This window comes from Neodiprion lecontei, chromosome 7 (assembly GCF_021901455.1).
Source record: "Neodiprion lecontei isolate iyNeoLeco1 chromosome 7, iyNeoLeco1.1, whole genome shotgun sequence".
Taxonomy (NCBI): Eukaryota; Metazoa; Arthropoda; class Insecta; order Hymenoptera; family Diprionidae; genus Neodiprion; species Neodiprion lecontei.
The window spans coordinates 1198372-1221394 of NC_060266.1; the positions used below are offsets into that span (position 1 = coordinate 1198372).

A 23023-nucleotide genomic window follows, 5' to 3' on the forward strand; every position below is an offset into this window, starting at 1 on the left:
TACAAATCTCTTCAACACAAACCCGACAAATTTCGGAACCACTCTTCAGAATATCTACAAACGGAATTAAACATTTGAATTCAAAGCGGTGTTGACTTCCTGCCTGCGAGTTATTGATGTTTTTGATTCGATGCAGAAAGATGTATTTTTAAGGTATGATATCACTGACATGATAATTAATATGAAGAAAAACACTTTTGTGACTGAAAATACATACTCGGGTATTAGGGAATTACAGAAGCACAACATCCTTATTTATAAATTGAAAGAAGGAAAAAAATTAGAACAAAAAAAAACAGAAAGTGTTAATATCAATTTTAATTTGGTTCAGGCGTTTTAAACTTACATAGCGTTTGCTATCAAAGGACTAGGATAGGAATTCATATTGTTGAACAGTTGTTGTTGGACAGAATACTGACACAGAATTCACTTTACGTATTATCAAGTGTTGTTTATTCACACTTATTAGCAAGAATCGCACTTGAAATTGTCGTTATAACGCATTGTCAGGTAAAAATTGTCTCGCTGGTGTGTGACACTGATAGCAAATCATTATTTATGTAGTGTTTTATTAATTGCTTAACAACTCAAGAAATTTGTTGATGTCATTATCATTGTCATCATTCGACGACTTCGTTACCCTTCTCGGTGAGCATTAATTGTCAATTATCTCGAGTCTCCGGTTCTTCGTCATACGCAGCCATGATCTTTTCCATTATTTCCCACAACTTTTCCCTGGTGAGCTCCTTGCAGAATACCTGTCAAAACACGATATTACGAGACTCTTTTACCTGGACATTTCAAATTTGTAGGTTATATCAGGTTAGGTAATGAAAGAAAAGAAAGAGACAAATACGAGATTGCATTCTTCAGGGACTCTGACAACTCTGAATCGGAAAAATTAAGCTATCAAGTGACTTAATTGCAATTCAAGAAATCAATGTAACAATGCCGAGGAGATCAATTTGAGTAAAACTCGGTATAATCAAAATCTCTGAACCGAAGCTGTTCATTTTGCTTCCCTACTTAGCGACGAGTTTTCAAACCTAACGAATATCTCGACGAATTTTTTAATCCAAACTTGACAACTGAGTATCATAAAATCTCGAAAAACCACAGACCCAAATTCATTTAGTTTTGATATTACTCACATTAAACCAGGGCTGCTGATCGCACTCATCCATTAATGGCACGACGACCCCGTATATCTGGAGAGTCAAGTTAATACAGGCAATGGCGATCAAGTTTGGGGGATAATCGAGTATGGCAGTGGAGTGGTGAAAGTCTTGTAATAGCGCCATGCTTGTTCTTGCGACAGGATACTTTGACCATTCCTCTTCGCCGAACCACGCCTGGAGAGACCTCAGGTAATGCAACATGTACTGAAAAAGAAACGACCAATGTCTCAGCTTCAATGTCGAAACAAAGCTACAACTCATCCCTGATTACATTCAGATATCTACCCTGTGTGGATGTTCAGGCGTAACTTGGAACTTGAGCATCCTCATGATCAGTAGCTCAGCCTGTACAATTGCATCTCGCATACTCCAGTACTGGTCCCCTAATTCAAGTGGTTGAGAACCTCGATGCAAGGTATTGTGGGCAACGTTCATAACGTCACGGATCTTTAGTGGGTTGTCTTTGACTTTGCCAGCCAGGTAAAGACAGGTCGCCGCTATCAGCTGTACAGAAATGGTTTCTTCAATTTATTACAGCTCGTTGCAAGACGAGTGTTCTTGTTTGTTCGATTTTGAGAGAAAAAGAAATGACAGCACTTACGTAGCAATCATAACCTTCCTGATCACCCTCTTTGAAGAATCTGTGATACAGCGTAGCCGCGGTTGCTATCGTCAGCGGGTGGGCATCCAATTTGAATCCTAAAGTGATTAGAGTAGCAGACGTCAGTTAGTTTGGCTGGTTTATAACTTGTGCTCAAGAGACACGTAGAGAACACGAAGACTAATACAATTTTCTGCCATAGATACAGAACTTGGTAAAACATCAGAAAACATGGTCGAAGATGAAACTACGCAGCGTCAATTCACACAAATTCTCAGGTCCGAATGAGAATAGTTTTAAGAAAAATTGAGCAAAATCATTGAGGGAGGACGACTAACCACATTCGAAGATGAACCTGGAAGCGGTGAAGCTGTCGTTGGCCTTTGTATAGTCAACGATGATACTTTTCTGTAGAGAATTCCTTTTCTCTCGCTGCATGGCAAGTACGTCTATAACATCTTTCATTTTTGAGCTGCGTAACCAGAAACAGAGCAAAAAATATAAGGAACAACAATTATTGGGTTGCCTGGGAGAAATCACTAAGCAAACAAGGGGCGGGACTGGGTTTCGATTTTCGGTAACTGAAATTCTTTAGCATTGAGGTTAGGCGTCCTTTTCGGAGCATCAAAAATTTCACTCTTACGCGCATTTTATTCTCACCTCAGAGTTTCGTTGCTCGTTGGCTCCGTCGGATTCATCGTTCGATCTCAATTACTGCTTTTTATTTATCGAGTTTCTACGGATACGCTTGCTTTAAAATCACCGAAACCACGCCGAAGAATGACGATCAATCAAACAACGAGCCGGCTTAATTTTCGTTCAGCGTTGTTTACACTGATTTTGAGTCTCACTACGTCCGGAACAAACTGCAAAATTCTGCAGTAGAATTATTCTAATACTTATACAAAATTGGTCAAAATTCACACAAATTAATTCTATATTCTTACACACCAATTCTCCCCATTAAATAATTTTGTTACCTTGATACTAGAAAAAATACAAAACAGTTAACTGTCTTAACGAAATAAGAAGCTCCGTAGAAAAGGTGCCTAACGTTATGCAACCAGAGTTACGACGCTGAACCTTATATAGTTTCGGTGAAGCGGTATTTGATTTTCAAAAATTTGTTGAGAATTTTGTTTATCTACATCTTGCCTCAGAATACCGACTCAACGCCTAGAATTTGATAATATAATGTACCTGCTGATAACGATTCTTGTTTGCCTATAAGCGGAAATAATAATCATCCACAAATCCCAGTTAAACCTGCTTTACGATAATCAGCCCATTTGGCAACCCCAACATTACGTCAAAACGCTCGTGCGGTAAAATCAAGGCTCCATTTGGTCTCAAATAGCAGGCGTAGTTTGAAAAATGAGGCACAAGTCAACGTGGCTCTTCTCTAAGTGTATTCTTAAAGCGTGATATACTAATTGCACGCATGTATTTAGACGCAAAAAATTCAAACTCTTAGAACGTGGATTGACTTATATGGCACGAAGCCTCTCGTCTCCTCCTACACGCGAAACATGCAATGTCGCTTAGGTATGTGGGCTGTGCGGCAGTTCACATTTAACCGTAAAAATAGAATACATTCAATACAGTCATGCTTACAAGACGGGGAGTCATGTAAATTTACGACCGTTCTTAAGTCCTTCCGATTTTCACTCGCCTACTATCTCTTCCCGCGAATTCATTAGAAACCAAATACGTAGATTCGTGTGGGCCTTTATACCAGAGATGCCACGCACACGGATAGGTGGCAAGTATATATTTGCGACCCGTAAACGGGATATAACGAATCATCCACAAAGTTTTCATCAAACGTTTGTTAATTTGTTCGCTAATTTACTGCTAACAAAAAAAAAAAAAACTACGTATACTTATAATGTTATTACAAGGAACAAGTCAATTGAGTACCCAAGATATCTAAAATTCTGATGAAAAAAAAAGTGCCTACGTTGTAGCCTTAGCAGAATTCAATAATTAATCAGTGGACTTAAAAAATCTGTCATATGATAATGAAAAAAAAATTGGTAAAAAGTGTTGTATAATTATTCCATCAAACAAGGATATGTGGTCGATTCTTTTTAAACATAGGTATATGACTAGGCACTTAATTGCGAATGCACCGACAAACTGTACTCTGAAGTTTATATACCTACTGTTATTATTTTCATTTACTTATTAAGTTATTATTCTTTTCAATCTGAATATCATATCGACCAAACCTACAGACAGGAGTTCAGTAATTACATTGCTAGGTTTCTTAGTAGGATGCAATGTATGTTACATCTGATTCCTCAGCGTTGCATACATTGCACGTCATTTACATAATTTGGCTTAATAAATAAGTACAGGTAAAGGACGAGCCTAGTTCTAGAAGGAACGCAATCGTCGTCGCATATAATGGCAGCGAATCGGGGCATTTATTACGGGCAGTCTATAGGCGGTAGGCGATCGTTTCGCCCGACGAATTCAAAGGAGTATGCTAATTGGAAATCCGGGGTATCGGAATCGTCTGCGAGGCGGCTTGCAGCGTAAAACTATGCCACGACACTCGAGTAAGGTACACGACACGCCGACTCCCGTTCTTCGTATTCATCAGGCATATCATACTCCTGCAGGGGAATCTTGTATCTCGTATACACGCGCATACGCATACAACACAGTACACGCATGTTACACGTGTTTACGCACGTACGCTCACTTGATTGACCCGGTGATACGGCCTGCGGCTTTATGCGCCGCAGGAAGGAACCCGAATACCTTCTTGCGGCAGGACAATTGTCTCTCTGGAATGATTGAAATAAAAAAAAAAAAAGGAAGGAAACATCACGTGTTGCGAGAGAGAAGGAAGCGAGACGTTGAATGCTAGATTGCGAAAGCGATTCATCTGCATATGAATTTCGCAAATCTTTAACGATTGTTCGCATTTGTGCAACACGCTGTTTCTGATAAGTATTGTCTTACAGTGATAACTTCCTGAAAATGTAAATCAGTCCGACTGAAAGTGAACATGCGACGAGACGTTAAGTTCCTTCAGACATCAGAAACAATGCGGAGCGGAGCCGGATCAGCTATCGCTTAAAACGACCAGGCATTCCGTCTGTGCATACGGATCGCGTGTGGGTGCTGTCAGCGGTGAATATCATTCGACATCGGTGTAAGTAAGGTCAGGAGGTTGCCGACGTAACTGCAGGTAAACGACTCTGTCACACCCACCTGCTCTGGAGGCGTTGAATAAAGACGAAAAATTATTACCGAAAAGTGTCAGAAGAGACAAAAATGAATTCATTTTTCCCGCGTAACACACTTTGCAGAGGAGAACGTAACTATAAGGATTCGGTCTTAACAGGATATCCGCAGCTGACCGTAAATAATCTGGACAGCCGCAGCAGCAGCAGCAGCAGAAGAAGAAGAAGAAGAAGGAGAGGAAGAAGAAGAAGAAGAAGAAGAAGAAAAGGGAAGAGAAATGGATAAAACTGCATCAGAATTGGAATGAGAAAAGAAAAAATGAGCGAGAGAAGAAAAAGTAGAACACCCACGCGTGCTGGGAATTTAGGAGTTTCCGATGAACGGAGATACGAGTGTATGTATACAGAATACACAGACATACCTCTGTACACAGCTGGTACGAACGTGTCTGATTGTTAATAAGGAAATACTGGTTCTCACGTACAGGTGTGTACAGTATGTGTATATATCGGGCTTTCTTTGTCAATTGGGCCACTTTTTCCCTCGACCTTTCTGTCTCCGACTTTTAATTTTTTTTTTCTCTCCATCTTTCTCTTTCTCGATTGAAACAAAAAAAAAAAAGCTATCCCTCGATTCCAAAGAGAACCAGCATATATCATTAACAAGCCAAGAATTTATCCGCGATTGTCAGGTTCGGGAAGAGAAATTGCTCTTTATTTTTATTTTCAAACCGACAAGTGAATGGCGCGAAAAGTGGATTATATACAATTCTGTATAACGCGGTAGCCGCGCGGTCTCTCGTCGGACGGCCATTAAAAGCCGAGTGCAGCAACGAGGATCATCCGGGGTTCTACCTGTAGGTAGAGGAGGTACGATACCGACAACAAGGCAGGTAGATGCGACGCAAGCGTTCGAGGTGTGTGTGCATGTTGGAAGGCGAACGCGCACGCCGCAGGTGTGCGGGATACTCATGGGCCATCATGGGCCTCATGGGCCTCAGGGTATACTATACGGTGACGAACGATTCCGCCCGCGGGCAGCGCGGAACAAACGAGAATCGCGCATGCGCACCGCGACCAAAATGGCCGACCGAGCTGCTCCCAGAGTGTTTCCGATCGGCAGCGTCGAACGAGGAGGAAACAGCAGGTGTTAGTACCAATCCGGTTCCCATCGCGTTGACACGCTTCGCGGAAGCTGGTGCGTTTATTATTTCAACTTGTGTGTTTTGCCTGCAGTGAAGTGCGTGCAATAATGCATTAATTATCGGTTGGAGGTAAATCGTACACTTGTTTTGTAATATCAATGTATAATATCGGTGGAGCGTGTTGACGTATAATGTTTGTTGCGTGAAGGAAAAAAACTAAGAAATAAAAACAAGCAGAAAAAAAATCTTAAAAGTAATAACAGTAGTGCGGCGCCGTCGTGTTTCATCTTATTGTTGTTAATTTTTTGTTTATTCTTCGTCTTCTTTCTTCTTTTTAACGTTGTTTGAACCAACGCTAGTTTACCCAGGTGCTGCAGGTATATCTCAATATCAATATACACGTTATACTCACGTGTGATATCTGAACAATATGTATGCGTATATAATCGTCAATTTTGTATGTAATCAGGAAGTATAATTTCGATTTGCATACAAACAAGAAGTTGATTCTTAAGAAATATTGAAATAAAATTAGGAATGATCTATGCGTCGATAGATTGATTCTGGATCGGGATCGAGATTGTTCAGCAGTGTTCTCAACTACGCGATGTTTAATGGTGAATAGAAATGTTATTTTTTGACGTAACGACACGTAAATGTAACTATTATTAACAGCTGCTACGAACCTTTTGCATCGTATTACCGCAGCGCTTGAGATTTCAACGCCTTGTTGCACGCACAATGCAATCTATAATATCGATGGAAAATTCGCACGAATTTACTCGTGAACATATTACACATGCAGGGTAAATTTACTTTATGATTGAAACAAAATTCTACCTACACATGCGGTAAGAGAAAATTTTTTTTTTTTTTTTCTATTTTTCATCAGATTAGTAGGAAAATTTGGCAATTTAAAGTGCATATAAAGTGCCCCTGCACAATTTTTTACAATAATTGCAAATCTAGAATCTTACAAAATTATATCTTATTATTATGCTGCGCACGGTGTGTATTAGGTGTAATGATGATCAATTAACACTGCATGACAACGGTTTGAACAGTTGTTAAGTACCGTTCGCAATGTTATATATAGGTATATGTATATATATATTTGTATAACGTTATACCTAATTCTTGTATACAACTCTCGATCCGCCGCTCACGTCTGTGAAGCAGATCTTGCTCTACGGTAATAAAAATAAGTGAAAACCGAACGGACTGATTTCTCTATCTGAGAGAATATATATACCTACAATAAATACTCGTTGCTCGCGTGGTTTATTTATGAAAGTATTGCAGATGTATTTTCTATGAGACTCAGTGCTGTAAATGACAAAATTAAGTTGAAAAACATTTTGGGTTCAGTCTCGTCGATGCTCTTTGCATCTTAATCTATTTTCACAATCTTTTCGTCTCACCGTCTCTGAATCATGAACTTGACGATAATTTATACAGCAAGTATCCGTAGCTTTTCTTACATTATAATTAGACGATTTTTTTCTCGTCATAAATTAATCTCGGTCTGCGTCCATTCAGCTCCATATCCGTCGTTGTTACATCCATACAGTCACGGCATCAAACGTGCACGTACAGGTAACCCATGGATCCATAGCCTCTGCTTGTGAGTTATCTCAAGGTGAACCGCGTTCATTCCCGTATCACACATGTAGGTGGGTGAATACGTGCATACGTGCACAAACACACACCCACACACACACCCTTAAATAGACGTACGTACAAAGTTACAGGCACACCGCCTTGAAAGCGACGAACGCCGCGACGCTTCTCGCGATCCACTGACTCCAATCCTCGGTTATGTACGACACACGCTCGCACGCATATACGTGTATATTAATATGTAATTGCAGAAGGAAGTGTCGAGGATACGATTCACGCGATTGTATTCCGCGCATGTGCGTGATGTAGGTATGTGCCTACCTCCAGAGGATTCGAGAATTCGCGTGCATGCGGGATGACACGCTTCATCTTAAATAGCACTTGCGAGATGGTGATTTCAACGCGTGTAAATCCGACGACGACACCGCGGACTCGGCTCGCGGAGATATTCTATTATACATATTTTCGACGTATGCGTGAATTATTTTTCATTATTCGCGTAGCTTGTTACTTCGGAAAGCAATTTATAGGCACGCAAAGTACGTATGGTAATAATGATGAAAAGAAAATAGGATTAAGTGGTAACGGAAAATCATAAATACAATTTATCGCTACCGCGTGAAAGATTGTTATTTTAATTACACGGAGGACTCTGCACGTACTTATATATAGATAATGCAAGATGATAGTTCAGGTTCTTTGGACTTCCGGTCTATATTATATTATACCCACCTTGAACGCTTACGACTATTGGCGTTAATTAAACGGATAGAAAATTGATTATCTTACCTAACTAACGCAATTTACTCATTCGTGTATTTACTTATTGCCACAAACGCGTAAAGAATTAAAATATCAGTTTTTATACCGACTGCGGTACTTTATGTTGTAACAAAACTGTTGGAAGTACCAAAAAAAAAGTACTAGAAAATCGACGATGCAAAAGAGACGAGAAAAGAAATTGCAAAATAAATATCAGAACTAAATTAAGGTTATAATTAACAATGTAAACGTTATAATAATACAGTTGTCGAAAAATAAATCTACATTTGTAACATTTTTTTTTTTTTTTCCACACATATACGTATAATAGTGCGGTGTGCGAGGACGTGTTTTTTTTCTTTTTGTTAATAATTTCTTGTGCTTTCTTTTACACAGACTGATTAATTACAGTTAGGTACACGTATAACCCAATAATCCGAAACTGGTCGGGTGTTGAAGAGAAACGGAATAAATATTGAAAAACCAAGGGAAAACATAAACTACTTCAGGGTGAAGTGATAAAACGTAACAAACACCTGCGTCATGTACCGTCCAAATTTTTACGAAAGCACGTGTCTGCGATGCGCTCAGACGGTTTACCAGGTGGACAGAGTCGGTCCGTTGAAGGATTTCACATTTTTTCACGCCGGTTGTTTCAAGTGCGCGGTATGCGGTACAAAATTGACGCTTAAAACGTACTACAACAACCAGCACACCATAAACGACAAGGAAGTTTACTGCAGCAGTCACGTCCCGAAACCTGGGCCAGGCACCCTCGACGGATCCAGCGTCGGCATAAGGAGCGCCCTTAACGTACCACGCAGCGGATACGTCAATGAACAAATACGCGCCGGCGGGCCTTCTCCTCGAGGCGTTTATCCCCCCGGGTAAGGTGCCAAACCAGTTTCGAACTAACCCTCCTGTTTTTCATCTCAAACGTTGATTTTCCCTTTCCGCGTGAGAATTGTGCCCAATTTTTTTTTTTTTTTTGGGCCTTATACGTCCGGGGCCCCATATGTTTTGGGTCTCGTACCTTTTGGGCCTTGCGTGACGATATTTTTATCCAAAGATATTAAAAAAAAAAAAAATAACAATCGGAGTTGGAAAACCGCGACTAATATTGATTCTCTCTGGGGGGGGTTTTTTTTTCTTTTTTTTTTTTGTGCCTCTTTGTCACAGGTACGACCACGTGGTAGATTCGCCGTCGAATCATCATTTGCACAACCATCATTATAACCAGGGTAGACATTTGAACGGTCACGGTTCACCGACGCCGATAAATTCCAGCTCGCACAGATCCGCGGTAGACTCGCATTACCACAATAATTCTGGAATCAGCGGTGCTGGGACTGGTGGCAATCACTCGCCCTATAATCACAATAACAATTACGGCGGTGACGGCTATCAGTATGGAAGGTTTGACGCGAGCGCGTTACACATCGCCCACGCCCTCAAACAGACCGAACTTCAAAAGGGGTACAGCAAGGCGAGGGAGAAACCGATCGACTACTATCTGGTGAGTTTTTCAATGTTTACAGATTTCCTTGAGCCTAAGAACAAATCGGTGTTTTTTTATTCTAATTATTTATTAACGCTTACCCGCCAGCGAGCAGGTAACCCAAGTAACGCAATTTCCGAGGGGTTGTCGTTCGGGTTGCCTGCTCGCGAGCGGTTAGGCGTTTCGTTTCAACGAAACCTCATCCGGTGTGATGTATATTTTCGTTGGACAACAACCGGTCGAAGGAACGATGGTAAATAGATAATGCATATTGAAAATTACGCCGCAAGCTGTACGAACGACGTCTTATTTTCGAACGGAATTCAGCGATATTGAAATTCTAGCCTAAGCGCGATAGATCGTAGATTTATAAAAGATTCAAATCACACAGGCGATCGCCGATGACGAGTCTGTAGGAGATTATATATTATATACATCCGATCCATCGGGTGAAAGTTTTTTTGGCATCAATTGGGCCGCAGCCGGCAGCGGTTCGTATAGCTGCGTGTAAAATTCTGGTCTCGTCTCGCTGAGCATTTTTCTACGTTCGTGTATCACAAGAATATACCGCGAGGGACTAAATATTAATCCAGCCGGTTTATTTATATCGCAGTAGAGAATTTGACATTTTCGACACCTAAATGATTATAATACCTCGCGGCCTTGTTAACGCTATATACGAAATGGAAATCACGCAGTCTCTCGACACCTTAGCGGATTCCAAGACTATGACTGAGGTTGTTTGTTTTTTTTTTTTCTTTTTATGTCATTTTCATTTTTTTCCTCACATCGAGGTTGTTTTATTTGTTTTATATGTTTAGAGATTTTAACGCGGCGCGCCATTACCGTTATTATTATTATTGTTATTGTTATCGTTGTTGTTTCTATCACCGCGATAGTAAAATATCAAACGGTACGACCCTGTAATATTATACGCGGGTGTGCTATACCCAGGGTATAAAACACATATTAAAATAAAAGACCACATTAACGGTGTATATAGCTGTAAAAGGGTACCGCGGTTCGCTGCACTTCCGGTTATCCACATATGTAGCCCATGTACGTATATTAATCTATGTACATGCACAGACGGGGGTACGTACGTGTATCGCTTATAAGCGGAAAGCCCGTGAGAGCAGAGCGACTCTTCTTCTTCTTCCTCATCCTTATTTCCCAGCAACTAATTCCGACAGCTGCAACTATTATAACTGCCTACGTTACACCGTACGCGTTGGATATTATTTCGCTATCGTTTAATCGGTTGGATATACGAATTGCTTGTATCACCCGGTGCGGCGATTACGAAGATCGGAATATCAAAATCAGAAAAAGTATTGTAATTTGCATTCGAAGTGAGGGAACAGAATGAAAATAAAAAATCAGGTTTTAAGCAAATTTATTTTCAACCTTGTACGGAGATTGAGTTTGGATATGACAAAAAATATATGCCTTCACCGCAAATTGACGACGAATTTTTCGTTGCGTAATTCCCCGCGATTCGTCGCCAACTTCTCCGTACACGTATACATATACGATAAATGTACAGTGTATGGAGAAACAATTCGCGAATGAAGAGACGGCCGCATATGTAACATGTACAATGTTACACACATTTACAGCGTATATAATGGGTGGATTATGTAAGATTCCCTTCGATTTTATGCAACGTTCAAAGGTGTGCAGTTGAGTGTTTTTCATAGATATTTAAAAACAAATCGACAATGTCTGCGATCGAGGAATTACTATGTAATAATGGCTACAAGTTAATCGACTGCGGTTAGAATCGGACGAACGAAAGTTAACGTTCTGTCCTAAATCCAGAAACCCAGTAAACTAAAAACTACGCGATACGTGCATACACACGTTTAATACAGTTGTCACATCACCACCTCTGCACGCATTATATATGCATATCGCATACCCATTAATTCAACTCTTACAAACAAAATGCCGAATGCGTATCGACTCGTCGACCCGCGTGTCGAATCGTTAATCGATGTACACACGCAAACGTGTCGTACGAATGTTGACTAATATTATTTTTAAATTTATTTATTCATTTTTTCCCACTTAATTCACCTTTCAATGATAGATCGATTATTTTCTACTTCCACTTCGTTTTTTTTCCCCCTTTTTTTAACACGTTTTTAACCACAAATTTTCCACCGCACTGTACTACAAATACACTCCACTATCTGCCTGTTGCAAATCCGGAACTCGAGTTACGTAATAATTCGGTAAACCGTGCGAATGAGACGTACATGTTACGTCTGTGTATCTGCAAATTGTATTATATCTACAGTGGGTCGAAAAATTCAAGGTAGCAAATGGAACCTTGACCGACAGGTATCCGAACGTCCGCCTGCTATACCCACTGCGTTCTATTTTTCGTTGTATAATTGCAACGCGTTCGCATCGACTTTTCTACAATAAATATAATAACAACAACAACAGCAACAACAATAACAATAAGATAACAGCCGTGACAATTCGCCTTTATTATTTCCTCCAATTTGCGTTTCTTTTTTTCTCTCTCTTCAAAGTATTTTAATCCCGATTGATTAAGGTGTTTTTTTTTTCAAATATACGTTCAGCGGGAATAATTTGCACGTTCGTATCGATAAATTGATCGTTGAATATTATACCACCTATGACGTCTGCGCGGAAAATTTCGTAACAATCTGCGTACGAAACTGTTTTGACAATATTGTCGTTGATATGAGTATTATTGTTATTGTGTTAAGCCTGGGCCGGCAGCGGTACTTTTGCGCCGTTCTTTTATACAAACACACGATTCTATGACGGACCGAAACTCCCACGTCCTGCAGATTTACGGCAAATTCACAGAGGATATACATATATACATATAATGTGCATGTTACACACGTCGTTGGTGTATTTGCTTAATTGTATAAAAGCTATTAAATTAATTATCTCCACGAATCGCTCGTTAAAACATACGTTTCTATACGCAGTCTATACGCCAATTTCACATTACACGGTATATGGTACACCGTAGCATATCAATATGGATTCAGGGTATGCAGCATACAAGTATATTCATAACGGTATAATAATCGACGATGTGATAAATTATTTTCACTTCGATTTTAGAATTGAATTGGATAAGAAAATCAGAGAAATGGGGAAGATATAGGGAAGTAAAATAAATGAGAAAATTACGACACGATATCTTGGTAAATATATATTATTACGGACTGTCGCATAGCGATAGAGTTTAGAAGAGGTGTACTTATAGCTGCAGAGAATGCACGCGAGTGTTCCACTCCGGCAGACCGTAACGCGGCGAAACACCGCCACGATCTAATAATCCATTATTTTTACGGTTATATCTCTCTTTCGTTTCTTCCATTCTTTATTTTTCATCTCTATACCCGTATAATTTTATTCTTCGTCTTCTTCGCTAATTACGCATTTATCGGGATAGAAAAATTCAAATGTGATACGAATTTTTGAAATCCGTATTATACGTTATAACATCGAATAATTTAATACGACGACGCGATCGTACGTGTGTGATTCTCGAATTTACTCGAAATTTGCCATTATTTTATCTAGTTGCAACTTACCGGGCCTAAACGTGGAAACAAACCACCTCGGCGCCTGCGGATAGGCAAGCAGAGTTACAATTTGCCATTTCTGGAACGAAAATCTTACGCCCGGTTGCCTATCCGCAGGCGCGGATACCTGATACCTGATACCTCCCATCCGGTAAAAGCTATCATTTATTTTCGATAGTTTCATCTCCGCTCTTGTTCCTTTTCTTTTTTCATTATTGGAAAAAACGAGAACCGAGACACGAGATCACCTTCATTTTTCCATGCGGAATTCGTCACTCTCATTACAAGACATGTATAGGTATTCTATTGATTTACTACTGGCTTAGTAATCGCGACTGTTGCATCTTCAATTCATAGCCTGCATTTTCGTAGTTTCGTTTTAGTAAATTTTTTACAACGATGTCGATAATTTAAGTAAGAATTTCAAACATAGACACGAAAAAAAAAAAAATTGAAATTGCTGAAAATTTGGCACGCAAGTACTCGTGTCTTGCCCTCAATGCGGAATGAGGAATTAAGGGTGAGGTGGAATATTGCAGTCGAAGCCAGTTGAAACGAGGATGATGAAAGAAAGTCTGAAAGTTTTATAGAAATCCTTGTGTGCTCTTACAACCTGTGCAGTTGTGTTACACACATATAAGTCCACATAGCGATTGCTTTTTTCTTGACCATTTTCCTTTTCTTTCATTTGTTTTTTTTTTTTTTTGCACATATACAAGTTTGCTCAGCTCGTGTTCTCGCTTGTACGTACATGTGTACGTATACATCTTACATACACTTCATACGGCACGCCCCGCAACGCGGTTCGTTCAACCGGTTCACCTTCGTCATCTCGACGAGCCTTTTCCTTCTCTTTTTCTATTTCTATTTCTATTTCTCTTTCTTCCACGCCTCGATCTGTAAACTAGCAATTTTTTTTTTTTCTTCACTCTATTTTGTATTATTTTTCGACGTAGCGCGAATTGGAATATTGAAATAAAAATGGTACATTCAAATTTATTCCATCGGTCTTAGAAACGCGCGCGCGCGCGCGGTATTTTCGAATCTTCCGGATTTAACTACCTCGCGTCTCGTGCTTTGCACAGACATTTTCCCATACGTCAAACGCTCGGGTGTACAGGTATGCGTATCGCTTACACGTCCATGTGATACGTATATTTACACGTAACTGGGTCAACTTTCGTTGCACGCGGTCAAGCGGACGATGAAAAGAACCTGCGGGGCGCGCAAAAATTCGTCGTTGTACACACGAATGTATTTACGTACGTTACACACAGCTCGTTTCGGGTAAAAATCGGGCCAAATTTCAATACAATTATTGAATAAAAGGAATTCTTCACCTCAAATTACGACGATATAACAACAATATAATAATGACGCATCACGGATCCAGCTTTACACGCACTCTGCGGTACACCTGCCTCTGAGTACGGGTACAATTATCGGCATCACATATATATAATATATATATATATATATATATATATATACATATCTCTGATACATATATGTGCGGGAGTCGATCCCGTATATTTTTCGGATTACAGTTAGTTTCTTGCAAGAGTGTAAATTGGCTTTTGAACACATAGTTATAGGTATGTACGTACATACTCAGCAAACACGTCTACGTCATGCGTGCAATATGTAAATACCTGTACATTAATACCTTCCATTCGTAAACTAAACTTAATCATTATTTTATTAGGTACGCGCGATAACGAGGAATATATTTATCGTGGAAAAAATGTTTTCATCCTTGAGAGTGACACTTTTTTACTTTGACGCGCTTTCCCAAATTCTCTGCACGCATTTTTGTTACCACGCGCCAGTTCACGCCGGTCAATTGTATAATCGTAATTGTAATTGCGATTGTTGAACTGTGAGCCGGAGATAAGGAGAGGCTATAGAGCCGCGAACAGACGTGTTGAGGAGGTAAAGGCGCCGAGTTGTACCAACCTGTCCGCGCTACGTGCGTGTACAAATTATACACACAGGTATATGAATACATAAATACACCGCAGGCACGTGTGCGTTATACTTGTGTAAATGGCCACTCATCGACAACCTGCATTCCAGCACACTTTCTACTCACTAACTCACGTCAACCTGAGCCCAGCCTCTTCGTTCCTCCTCCTTCTTCTCCTTCTCCTCTCTTACTACCCGTTATAACATATCCATACTGTACCTGATAAATCAGCCTTAAACATCAATGAAATCGTCGTCACGACCCTGGATGTGACTTTCGGTCAATATTCAAAACTCCCGCTCGGGGCCGAAATTTGCTACCGAGTTTCCTCGCTGGCTAAATTCCGCTATTCGCTCTCGGCTTTGGTCTGTGAGAAAAAAGCGCCGCGTAGCGGCAGCGCCGAGTTTTCGTAAGACAGTGTCTTACACGATGATACGGAAGACGATTTTTCATCGAGGATCGTCAAAGTAAGCGAAAATAGTTGTCGTAAAAAGTAGGCTATCACACACGTGCAGGAAGAAAAAAATAAAAAGAAAGAGGAAAATACGAAATACTGCAGCTGGGACAGAATATCCTGGGCATCTGTTGCAGTCTCGGCATCTTAATGTGTATAAAGCTGGCAACATCCCCACCTCAAACGGGACTTTTACGCCGGTATTATGCAAGGGCTCGAAGCACGTCGGCCACAGCCTTCGCGGTGTCTTCGATATCGGGGACATTCCGAGATACCTGCGGAGTCTCGAAGTACCACGTAATACACGTTGTACGGCCATACCTGCAGCCGTTGATGCAGACCCCGGGTCTTTGTATTTGGCTCGTCCGTTCGCATCGCGAACTAAAGTCAAATATTAGGATTGAGGAAAAGAAAAGGATGGAATCGGCTCTTCGTTTAACTGGAAAATTATTTTTGCAACTTCCGATATTAGTGGTGATGAAATTTTGATTCTACAATAGTCTTTTTTCATTTTAACTGAAAGAGAAAATTGGGGAAATAATAATAATGAGTATTGCAAAATTGCAACAATTTTACCGTGAAAGTATGCAGTCGATCTTGTCGAAGATATGAGAAATGTAGACACGAAAACACGACACGCTTCCGAATTCTGGTCTTCCGCATTTTAACAATTACACCTCCATCCTCAAGAACTTTTTTTTTCAGGCTTGTTAAAAAATTCATTGCACGTTTCTCGCTTTACTCTTAAAATTAACGATAATAAAATCCGAGTATAATTATACGTATGTATGCAACGTACATAAACGAGTCAGGCTTAGAGAAGCCGCAATAGCAGCAGCAGCAGCATTTGGAATCGGGACAAGAATCAGCAATAGCAGCGTGCCAGATTATGGAGAACGTAATTTACGAGCGTCCTTGCAGCATGTATTGCAATAATTCACATCGTCTTATGCAGGTTGTACGCCTGTGTATAATGTATCATGTTAACAAGTGGAATGCGACAGTGTGCGTGTAGGGTGTAGGTAGAGGCATTGCGCCTTTGCATAATATTGCACCCACGTGAAAGAAATCATTGAGGAGAATTGCATGCATGGAGAAGATTTGAATGGAGACAACAAAATTTCGAATTTCGTGCTCTCCCCTTGAAGCTCGTTGCAGATTAATTAACATCTCGACAGCATGATTTGCAAACTTTATTCAAGGGAATGGCGAAAAACTGTGGACCAGCGGGGAACAAATATTTTCCAGAAAGGGATAAAAAAAAAATCACTATTTATCAAGCGAAATTTGGCGAATCAAAATCTCGGCGCAAATCGTCCTTCGCGATTCTGATACACTTACACGTCTGCGTAGGCAGATAAGCGAGGCGTGTAGGTATAACGACCGGCAGCTTCCCACGTCGAGATATCTCGACTCGCGAGCACAAGTTCGCCTTTATATGGTTCGCCAGGCTTTTGCTTTTACAACGTCATCACTCGCTGGGATGTTCATACGTGTACGTATATACACAGGTAGACAGATGTTCGTGTAACGTCACGGACCTAAACTCGGTGGGGATCGGAACAGGCAATGTCGTCTCGTCATGCCCGTTTTTGGATGTCTTTTAATTAATATCACGCAATCAATGCACATCTACGACATACGCGACGATATTTATCGTTGCTTCCATCACGGCTGTTGCTAATGTTAAGATTTCCTATTTATCCGATTATTTATGTATGACACGGAGAAATTTTCTGAAAAATTAATAATCGCCTGCTGACGGGCAACCCAAATCACACCACTTCGAACCCCGCAATACTACTTACACAAAAAAAATAAAAAAATAAAAATGAGATTGCCTAATCCTAGGCGTCATTATTTTCTTCAAAATAACGCGTATTGATGTATATTGCACATTTGTGGTCCGTTTTGGAAGTAAGTGGTATTGAACAAGGAACAAATTCGTGAAGAAATAATGAGACAAATCAATCGAACAACCCAAGTTCGAAAGATTTAAACACAAACCAAAAACAGAGATCTTATAGGCATGATCGGCATGTTCTTACAATTTCTTTCATTATTCACAGGACCGAGATGAGCAGACTCGTCTTGAGATGAAGCATCGCAAGGAGGAGGATGATCTTTACCGTAAATTCGCCCACCATCGGGAAGAAGAAGATCGGCGCATCCGGGAAGAATTTCGAGTAAGATATATTCTACTTTTTAAAAGAAGAAATTGAAGAAACGACAGTTAAGTATTTATCAAAATTGTATTTTTCTGTATCGCCTTAGGATGAGTGGGAAAAGGAGTTGGAAAGACTTTCCGCAAGATGGGAACGCGACAGAAGTGGAGGCGGAGGCGGCGGCGGTGGCATCGGCGGAGGCGGAGGAGGCGGTGGAGGTGGAGGTAGGGGTCGGAACCACCTTTTTCAGCAGGAAAAAGAAGATCTTGAAAAGAATATGACCCTTAGGAGGGACAAGAAGAAGGAGAGCCTCACGCGCAAAATGTTGGAGCACGAAAGGTGCGTTTTTTGAATTAACGAATCCACCGGGGGATTCAATCGAGGGAAAAAATTGAGAAAAATTGACACGATCTGCAATTTCCCATTTCATATCGTTTCTCGTGTCTCCTTTAACCAAAAGTATTTCCCGTTTCAGGGCAGCAACGGCGGCTCTGGTTGAAAAACAAAGCTCCGAGATGCTCGAGCTGATAAACGAAGCACGGAGCGAATACATGCTCCAAGAGAGCCTCTACCTAGACGAGGGCGACGGTTATGCCCAGGAGGCACCGCCGCCCCCTTATCCGTCACGTGCACCGCCCCCGCAACCCCCGACCTTGGCCAAGTATCACATATACAATGATCCCCTCGAATTTGCGGACATGGACCAAATCGCGATATCGGTAAGATTACGCCCATCGAAATTATTCTAATTAACCTTCCGCTGGCAAGGTGGGTCTATAATATTTTTTCAACGTGATTGTTATTTGAAAAACCTGAATCAATTTACTAGTATTCCCTTGTATCTATAGAATATTTTTAACTAGTTTATTTTGTCATCAACAACTTTAATTTTAAAAATATCGTAAATAAATAGTCGTTCTTTAGATTGATAGAAAGGCACTGTATCCTGAAAGACCCCCGCTGCCAGCTAAGGGTAAAAAAAAAAAAATAATCGTGCCACATCGGGAACTAGACGAAAATAGTACCGGGTAACCAATAGCCTCTAATTATCGGCTGATGCGACTAATCCCATTGGACAATTGGTCGAAATTCAGATAACAAACCGGGAAATGAAAAGAAAATTTTTATCTAGTTAAGAATGAATTTATAATTGAGAATTTCCTACGATTAATCGTTGTTCCGCAGGTCGCCCAGGAGGATCAGAAAACTTTTACAGACCTTGTCAGACAGCTGGTGAGCCGATGCGGTTCGGACATTGAAAAAGCGCGGACAATATTCAGGTGGATAACGGTGAAAAATTTGAACACGATGCAGTTCGACGAAAACCTGAGGGGTGACACGCCGATGGGTTTACTGAGGGGCATCAAACATGGAACTGAAAGCTATCACGTCTTGTTCAAACGATTGTGCAGGTAATAATTAGGAGCGGATATCAAGTTTTTGATTTTCGAATTGTTGATTCATTGAAAATGAAAAGCTCGCTCGCTAGTTTCTTAGAAGTAATTTCCTGAACAGAGAGAAGAATCAACTCGATTCAAAAAATCGTCGACGTTTAATTCTACTCCCTTAATGTCAGTTACGCCGGACTTCACTGCGTCGTGATAAAGGGATACAGCAAATCTGCCGGTTATCAACCGGGCGTTCGATTTGAGGATAACCGATTCAGAAACAGTTGGAACGCCGTTTACGTTGCGGGAGCCTGGAGATTCGTGCAGTGCAACTGGGGGGCCCGACACCTTGTCAATGCTAAGGAAGTTCCTCGCCCTGGACAGACCAAAGCTAAGAGCGACAGTCTCAGGTATTCATTTCGCTTTTGGATTGCTCTGTTCCCTTCGCGTCAAGCGGGAATAGAAGGAATTCAAAATAGAGAGCGGTACCTTCATTGACTGGTTTGAAAGTAACATTCGATAATTTTTAGGTACGAGTACGACGATCACTACTTCCTCACTGACCCGCGGGAATTCATTTACGAATTTTTCCCATTGCAAGAGGATTGGCAGCTTTTGAAGCAGCCAATTTCACTGAAAGATTTCGAGGAGCTGCCGTTCGTCAGATCGTTGTTCTTCAGGTGAAACAAACTATCATTACTACTGCAAAAAGATCTAGAAAGAGCTAGACAGCACATTCGCGCAGGACAGTTTTCTATACTCCACGCATGTGCATTCGCAAACTCACTCTACCGTTATAGACTATGTAATTCGAGCCATTGAGAATTGAGATTGAGGAAGACGACCGTAATTTCTTTTCAAATCTCACTTCTCATTCGCTCCACTTTGAACCTAACCCGACTCTAACCCTCCGATGGAAACCTAGTCAGAGAAACGGGTACATACTTTGTGTATGGAAAACACGTATGAAAATACGCGTAAAACATATTCGCGTCATGTAAAAAATTTTTATAATCATTTTTCACCCATCCTGGCTTAGGTACGGACTATACTTTCCTGACGCGGATACGAAGGCAGTGATGTACACAGATTCGACGGGAGCCGCAACAGTGAGAATAGCGATGCCCGCGCACATGCAGTCCTCCCTGATATTTCACTACAATTTGAAATTCTACGACAGTGACGGCGACGGATACGACGGCATATCGTTGAAGCGATTCGTGATGCAGGTAATCGATGCATTGTGCACAAGACTTAGCCTTGAAAAGTGCGTAAAATCTCATTTAAACTGTCAGACTTGTGACCGTTGACTTAAATATTCAACAAAAAAATAGTTTCAATGATTTAATTAGAGCCAACGATTACCAGTCTTTGACCAATTTGAAAAATTCCGTATATATCTGATTCAAGTCCGTGGTTGGTAACGTGGTGGCATTCCGGGTCCACGCACCGTGTTCCGGTGCCTTTTTATTGGACATATTCGCGAACGCAGTTACGCCCAAGGAGTACTTAACCGGAGAGCCGATGAAATTCAAGAGCGTTTGCAAGTTCAAAATCGCCTGCGAGGAGCTCCAAACCGTCATGGTGCCTCTGCCTGATTGTGCAAGCGGCGAATGGGGTCCGACAAAAGCGACGAGGCTCTTCGGCCTTGTACCAATCACGCATCAGGTGAGAATAAACACTTGTTCGATTTGCACTCGATCTGTCGAAGATAAGCAAGGTTCTGACTCTCGACGTTTTCCTTCCATTTATTTTTTCCTCAATCAGGAAGCGCTCGTATTCGCGGGCCGGGAACTCGAAATACAATTCCGGATGTCGAGGGCGCTCACCGACTTTATGGCCACTCTGCATAAAAACGGTATCGAGGAAAAACGACTTTCTAAATACGTATCGCACTCGGTCGCTGACAACGACGTTGTAACATTCGTCATCAATTTCCCCGAGGAGGGACAGTATGGTCTCGATATTTACACGAGGGAACTCGCCTCCTCTCCATATCACGAACTCGGTGGAGAAAAACACCTTCTCACTCACTGCTGTAAATACCTTATCAATTCGAGCAAGAGAAACTGAACGCGCTGCTAGAGTGAAAATAAAAAAACAATTAGACGAAAAACATCACGACTTACAGGAAGAATCCGATTTCTCTGAAGATTGAAATAAGACTTATGATTATCATTTTTCATTCTTCATTTTCTTTCTCATTCATTTTTGACACGTATAAGCTATCAGATTTACTTATTACACATGTCTACTATTATCACGTAGATGCCGCGAAGACAAAAATATTTAATATATACACAAATAATTAGAGCACATGTAATACACGCAATATAAGAGTAGCTTTTTTATATATAAAATTCTAATAATATTTATATTTTTTACACAAATTACGTTTATAAATGAGTACGTATAATATCTATCAAGAAGATAGATATTCATTTATAAATATTTTATACATCGATTGTTATTAACTTTTACGCGTTAACACGTAATAATTATTTAAACATATTTATAATACACCTATATAAATATATACACATATATATATAATCACGTTGAAGGTGCTAGATTATAATACATATAGTATATAATGTACATAATAAAGATTTAATTTAATGCTCAGGATATAAAGTATATATAAATATATTATATGATCATGATAACACGTATGGTAGATGTTCGAATATATAATTATAATTATTATATCATTCCGCAGACCTGTTCCGAAAAGGGTTAATTCGAAGAAAAGACGATAATTACGATACACTCTAGAGAGATATTTTTATAATTAAATACGTGCAATTCAAAAGAGATGATGAAATGTTGATCCCGGTGCTAATTATCGAACAGCGGTGTATAATTAATTTGAATATTATAGCAGCTAAGATAAAGAACGACTAATCACATTCGTTAATAACAGCGAATATATAAAGAAATAAATTGATAAATATATCGTAGAGTAGAGTAGAACTTGACGAAAATAATAATTTACGTGTATTTTACGTAGATATTTGCAGACTCAGGTGAATAATGACACCATACTATACATCTGCTTTATTAGTTCTATATTTGATAGTAAAATGTAAATAACTCTGAAGCGTTGTACTCTGCCACGCACGTATGCATAATGCAATATAAAATTATAACTCTGCATATTTAATAAATTGATCAAATATATTTTCAAACGCCTCTTCATTACACTCGCGCATTGAAGTCGTAATAAATAGTCATCATTTTGTTCGAGGGTAATGGTTATCATTTTTATTTTAACTGAAATATTTTAACCGAATGATGCAAGTAAATAAATAAATTTGTAATATTTGTTAATTTCGAAAAAAGTTGAATAATTTTCGGGGGCGGGGGTCGGTCATTTTGCCCGCCTTACCCCCTACGCATACGGATATTACTATGTGCGTTACGTAAAACACACTAATCCTATTCGTTTACTTCTGCATATCTTATAAA

General features: G+C 40.1%; 2 protein-coding genes across 11 annotated transcripts; one reads left to right on the forward strand and one right to left on the reverse strand.

Annotated features, from left to right (window-relative positions):
• Positions 1–318: 318 nt before the first annotated feature.
• Positions 319–2799, reverse strand: LOC107218296 (cyclin-Q). Of its 3 annotated transcripts, none has more exons than XM_046744748.1 (7): positions 2760–2778; positions 2440–2645; positions 2118–2251; positions 1780–1877; positions 1464–1682; positions 1152–1382; positions 319–758 (listed from the first exon to the last, which is right to left on the reverse strand). In XM_046744748.1, exons 2-7 carry the CDS (start codon positions 2475–2477, stop codon positions 663–665), a joined length of 816 nt encoding a protein of 271 aa, XP_046600704.1. In that variant the 5' UTR covers positions 2478–2645; positions 2760–2778; the 3' UTR covers positions 319–662. The 3 variants fall into 3 exon arrangements, with proteins under 3 accessions (XP_046600704.1, XP_046600703.1, XP_015511613.1); XM_046744747.1 differs by lacking the exon at positions 2760–2778 and adding an exon at positions 2731–2747; XM_015656127.2 differs by having other exon boundaries at positions 2440–2799.
• Positions 2800–6122: 3323 nt separating this feature from the next.
• On the forward strand, positions 6123–22735 carry LOC107218292 (hillarin). 8 transcript variants are annotated; one of them, XM_015656123.2, is made up of 12 exons: positions 6123–6250; positions 8915–9390; positions 9683–10019; positions 18072–18188; positions 18277–18506; positions 18643–18886; positions 19353–19579; positions 19744–19965; positions 20086–20235; positions 20595–20784; positions 20966–21223; positions 21323–22735. In XM_015656123.2, exons 2-12 carry the CDS (start codon positions 9047–9049, stop codon positions 21626–21628), a joined length of 2625 nt encoding a protein of 874 aa, XP_015511609.1. In that variant the 5' UTR covers positions 6123–6250; positions 8915–9046; the 3' UTR covers positions 21629–22735. The 8 variants fall into 8 exon arrangements, with proteins under 8 accessions (XP_015511609.1, XP_015511606.1, XP_046600689.1 ...); XM_015656120.2 differs by having other exon boundaries at positions 6127–6498; positions 8900–9390; XM_046744733.1 differs by having other exon boundaries at positions 6127–6498; positions 8900–9390; positions 9791–10019.
• Positions 22736–23023: the final 288 nt, after the last annotated feature.